This window comes from Gavialis gangeticus, unplaced genomic scaffold (assembly GCF_001723915.1).
Source record: "Gavialis gangeticus isolate Ggan-Ray unplaced genomic scaffold, GavGan_comp1, whole genome shotgun sequence".
In the NCBI taxonomy this organism is placed as follows: Eukaryota; Metazoa; Chordata; order Crocodylia; family Gavialidae; genus Gavialis; species Gavialis gangeticus.
Genome location: NW_017728973.1, coordinates 1,137,447 through 1,143,073, shown reverse-complemented (window position 1 = coordinate 1,143,073; position 5,627 = coordinate 1,137,447). Strand labels below are relative to the sequence as shown.

The window sequence follows — 5,627 nt, the reverse complement described above, 5'->3', positions numbered from 1 at the left end:
GGATCCGCCTCAGCTGTGCTGCGCTCTCTACCCCACTTATGCACATTAGGACAGGCTAATGTACTAATGCACATTAGGACAGGCTAATGCACATTTTTCTGGTACCTCACAGTGGAGGTTCTAGAGTTAATGCATATTAACTAAAGCATGTTAATGCATGTGTAGACACACCCACAGAGGAGGAGGAGCAGGACAAGACTGACCCTCTCATGTTTTAGCTCCCAAAACTGGTAGTTACAGCACTCACCTAAGGACCTGGAGATACATGTTCTAGGCCTCCCTTGCCCAGGGGAAGCTTAAACTTGAATCTCTCTGTTTTCCCAAACAGTAGTCCAACTACTGTGTTAGGCATAATCCAGACTTGTCTCTTGTCTGGTGCTTCTTTTAAAGCTGAGCCACTGCCCCTTGAGTTTAACAATTGCAGCCTCTCCTTACAACTGAAAAAGAGTGTTTGTACCCAAAAGCTTGCAAAGAACAATTTTTTCCAACTATTTAGTTGGTCTAATAAAAGATATCACATTTACCCAAAGAACCTTGCCTTTTTATGGGTGTAATTATAAGTTAATGAGCAACCAAGCTTAACATCTTAATTAAAATTCTATAAATTTTACTAAACTAAAATTAGCAATGAAATCATGAAGTCAACATTAGAATTGGAATTAAAACAACCCACTACTCAATGAGGGTTAAAATCATCACATGAACATAAGCAGGATTTAAACAAGAGGCGGACAATTATTTTGGGTGGAGGGCCACTTACCAAGTTTTGGCAAACTGTCAAGGGCCGCATGGGTAGCCCCATCTCTTGACAGGTGCCCCACCCCTTGGTCACCATTTTGGGACCGGAAGTGCTGCTCTCTAACCCATGGCCTTTTTTACCAGAAGTCCCTCCCCTTGCCACCTGAAATACTCCTTTCAGCAAGGGGTTTTGCCATCTCAGAACCAGAAAAATACAAAATTATATTCTAAAAATCAAACATCTACAACATACATTAATTTGAGTTCAAAAAATATTTTTGCCCTGATTTACATGTGTTTGTGTAGTGTACACAGAGGTGATTGCACAATAGCTTAAAATGGAGTCTTACTCTTGTAAACTGTGGGAGAGGTGGAGGATGGATAGGTGTGTGGGAGCATGTGAGTGTATGTGGATATGTGCAGTGTGGGTATGTATGGGGTTTGTAGGGGCAGTGTGTGGGAGGAGTGTAGCTGGGTTGTGTGAGGGGGTTTGGGTGTCTGCGTGTATGGCAGTGCAAGGGGGCTGTGGGTATATGGTGGGGGTTCCTTTGGGACTCATTTTATGAACATACACACATACACACTCTCCCTCTCCTCCCTTCCTCATTACACATACACACTCTGTGCTTCCCTCACTATACAGACACACACACACACACCCTCCCGCTCCTGGCCTGGGGGTACCAGTACAGCCCTGTGGTCCAGTGATGCAGCTGGGGGCCACATGGTGCTGCAGCAGCCGCTATATGCAGTGAAGCAGGGAAAGCAGCTGCAGGCAGAGGCTTCTGGGGTGGTGGGGGGAGGCAGGCAGAAGGGGGCTGGTGGGGTGTGAGGCCCGGCTGGCCTTTCTTCTGGGTCCTGCTGGCTTCCCCTGGGTACTACTGTCCCTGGCTCCTGTCATCTTTGACAGGCAGCAGGAGCAGATAAATATTAATTATCTAAACTTTTTAGGTGCCCCATGGGCCGGATAGAATGGTCTGGAGGGCCGGATCTGGCCTGTGGGCCATATTTTGCCCACCCCTGGTCAATTTGCATGTCTGGAATGCTAGTAGGGAATGCAGCACTTCTGTAAAAAAAGTATTCTCAATACAGAGACCCTTTGCTTTTCTGAGAATGAGGTTTTTCCATGCTGTCACCCTGACATTGCAGCTGTGCAGAGAATATCGAACCCAGGAAAAAGAGGAGACTCTGTAAACCTCTGAAAATATCAACCTGACCCTGTGCAGAACAGCTGCTGAGCTCTGGCTAAGTGGAGGAGCACGGCCTTTTTAAGTAAAACTTGTGGTAAAGAGCTGAGTGGCAAACTAAGCAGAGTGTGAATCACCCAGGTGTGAATGATCAGGGATCTACTGTACACTGCAGCACCAAATGTTCAAAAAATGGGAATATCAGCACACAGCCATCCCCTTAATACCCAAAAAGCCATGGGAAGCAAGTGTCACCACTAAGCACAGCCAAGGGACTGATGGCAGAGGCTAGAAGTCTGGAAGAAGTGTGGCAGGAAGAAGTCTGGTTGGAAGTGGAGAAAAGAAGGCTGAAAGGGCAGGGATTTCATAGCAGGCTTCGAATAGCTGAAGAGTGGTTATAAAGAGGACGATGATAGAATACTCTGTGGCCACAAGGGACAAGACAAGGAGGACAGGGTCTTAGATTACAACAAGGGATATTTTGGTTGCATATTAGAGAGGATTTTCTAACTCGGAGGGTGGTTAAGCATGGAATTATCTAGAGAGGTTGCAAGATCTCTGTCCTCGGACATTTTAAAAGCAGATTAGACAAGCACTTGCCTGGGATGCTTTAAACAGGGATGATCCTGCCTTGAGGAGGGGGCTGGAACTAATGTCATCTCTGAGGTCCTTTCCACCTCTAATTTGTTGTGATTTTATGAAAAAAGACAGAAAGGTCCAATGCTGGACCACTGCAGCAAATCCTGCCAGGGCTGAGATAGAAACACAGCACAGGGACCAATGATTTGGGGAACACAAACTGTTCTTCATGAGAGCTAACATGCTGCAGCCCAACTAACCAATGATAAGTAGGGCACAGAAAGATTTAAAGAATATGTCAAGCAAGGGAAGCAGCCCCTACAACAAAGGAGCCACAGACGTAATGCCACAGACATGGGCAGCAGGTCCTAGTCCAACCTCCTAGGAGCCATACACAAAATGGCACATACAACTGTTTCAGATGTGGCGTGAGAGCTACAGATTCATGACAGCAGTGGGGATGACACCGAAGGCAACTGTGCAAAAGTGACAGATGTCAAACTCACTCAGACTGATGGGGCCAGGCCAGGTCTTTTGGGAGCCTCAGATGTTTAATGTAGAACCATTAGAAGAAACAAGGAAACTGAGCAATGCAAAGAACCAAGAGGACAAAGCCTAACACAATGAAGGCAGCAACAGGGTGGCAGCAAGATGCCCCCCCAGAAAAAGTGGTAACAGCAACAGTAAGCAAGAAACCAGCTTAAAGATCAACACACATTAAAGACTGTAAGACCTAAAAGGCTGCAATAAACATTCAGTGAAGACTATGTCCCTTAGGGTGGGCTATGTACTAATAACCAGTGGCTCTACCAAATCAGACAAATCCTGCACTCCAGCCACAGGAGAAGGGCGTAAAGGACTCTGGGTAGCAATTCCACAGTGCCCTGCTACAGGTAGCACATTTGAGTTCTGGCTGCTTTTCACGTTAGTGGCTTGGGGCTGATTGCCTGGTATGCAGGAGAGTGCTGTACTGTACCGCAGCAATGTCTGTCAACTGTGTCACACATATGCAGGCTTACCAAGTAGTAAAAGGTTATTTCCTTCTCCTCTCCCACAGCCTCTGGTGTCAGGATGTAGTGCACATGCACCTCCAAGTCAGAGTCACAGGGTTATCTCTCGGGCTGCGGCTCAATTTTAAGGAAACTCTTACTTGGGGAATAAAACCAAGTTCCAGTGTGAGTGGCTGTACCATATTCAGGAACGACCTAGTTCCTGTCATAGCAGTGTTGTATAGATTTATGTATTGCCTGAAAAAGAAGAACAACATCTTTAGCAATGATCGGAAAGTCGGTAAAGGGTAGCATGCAATTGCATAAGAAGAACCACATTTTTTTAATGTAGATTTTGCAATTTACAATATAGTAATCCTACAGGGACCTTCCTTCTGTGGGGATAAATAGGGGAAAGAAGTGAAGGGCCAAACAGGCAGCATATGCAGGAGACAGGGAAAAAAAACATTTAAAGAGGGTGAGGGAAAGGAAAGCAACATTCCCAGACAAAACACTTCATTTCCTCTTCTGATAAGCAAATAGATTAATAATCACATGGATGTTTCTTGGAAAGCTTATTCAAAGGCATCTTCAGTTGCCTAGTCACTGACCTGGATATTAATGGAGGCAGTTGTGAAGTTTGTAGTATCTACGGAAAACCAAACATTTCCTTGCTCATCTGTTGTGTAGTTGCGATCATTCTTGTCCCCAGTCACATAAAGCTTGATTGCTTCATTGACCAAAGGAGCGTTTGATCCATCCACCATCTTCACCTAGAGGAGAAATAAGCAATTGCTGCTGCTTATACCAGGTAGGGAAACACATTCCCACAATTTTAAGGGGCACTTGCCCTAGGTACTTCTCTTCTGTGGTTCCAGAGGGTGTTTCCTGGGGAGCAGACAAGGAGCAGGCATGTGTGATCCTGTGAAGTACCACAGAGGAAATGGCACAACCTCACGCAGTTGGATTAGGAACATGGGAATTAGAGTACCGAGCCTGGCCAATGGGCCTCGTACTCTGTTTAAGAGAGTCCCCATGGTTTTCCAGGAAAGCAACAGGATCCTCTTCAATGACAATGTTGTATCAACACCCTCATTAACCACAGTTTGGAATGCTCTTCTGCATGGGTGTAGATACTGCAAGTCCTGCACTCTCAAGGGCTCCCTACCTTCCCATAAAAGAAGATTTCTGGGCTGTAGTGAGAGTCCACGTATTCAAAGCTGATTTTGCTCATGAGTCTTGTGATTTCACAGGAGCCTGTTCCAGTTAGCTCTACCCCTGTAAAATAGCACAGCAAAGAAGGTTTATTAATGAATGCATCTTGGGTCTCCCCTACAGCACCTCCAGTACTCCTAACCTGCCTTCCCACCTAACTGGCCTTTGCCTTTTCCTCTCCTTTCAGACTGGCAGCCCCATTGGCTATAGCAGAACTGCCCTACAATGCTACTAAGATAGCATTGTAATCTGTGATCTTGCCTTGCACTTCAATATTCATCTGGTACTCTTTGCACTGGAGTTGGAATATCTTGGTCTTTATCACACTGGAGTCACAGCCACACGCGTCTGCATGAACAGGGGAGAAAAGAGGACATAGGATAATTCCTAATCAATTCACGGCCTCATGAACAGGAACAGATCTCCCCACACCCAACACACCTGCCTGCTGCTTGGTTTAATCCCATCCTCTTACTAGCCTGATTCTGCTGGACTTCTTCATTTCCCTTCTGTCTCCAGGAAGACCCAGGAGACAGCTCATTATAGTTTCATAGTTAGTAGGGTCGGAAGGGACCTGAGCAGATCATCAAGTCCGACCTCCTGCCATGGCAGGAAAAAGTACTGGGGTCAAATGACCCCAGTGAGGTGTTCATCTAGCCTCCTCTTACAGACTCCCAGGGTAGGAGTCAGCACTGCTTCTCTTGGAAGTTGGTTCCAGACCCTAGCTGCCCTGACAGTGAAGTAGCACCTCCTGATGTCTAGTCTGAATCTACCCTCTGCCAGCTTGTAACAGTTATTCCTAGTCACTCCTGGTAGTGCTCGGGGGAACAGGGACTCCCCCAGTGCCTGCTTGTCCCCCCTGACTAGTTTGTAACAGGCCACTAGATCCCCCCTCAGCCTTCTCTTGTGGAGGCTGAAC

General features: G+C 46.4%; 1 protein-coding gene across 1 annotated transcript; it reads right to left on the bottom strand.

Moving 5' to 3' along the window:
* Positions 1 to 3,507: 3,507 nt before the first annotated feature.
* LOC109289659 (ovostatin-like) lies at positions 3,508 to 4,805 on the bottom strand. Its single transcript, XM_019505804.1, has 3 exons — positions 4,662 to 4,805; positions 4,105 to 4,266; positions 3,508 to 3,751 (listed from the first exon to the last, which is right to left on the bottom strand). The coding sequence occupies exons 1-3, from the start codon at positions 4,725 to 4,727 to the stop codon at positions 3,710 to 3,712; spliced, it is 270 nt and encodes an 89-aa protein (XP_019361349.1). The 5' UTR covers positions 4,728 to 4,805; the 3' UTR covers positions 3,508 to 3,709.
* Positions 4,806 to 5,627: the final 822 nt, after the last annotated feature.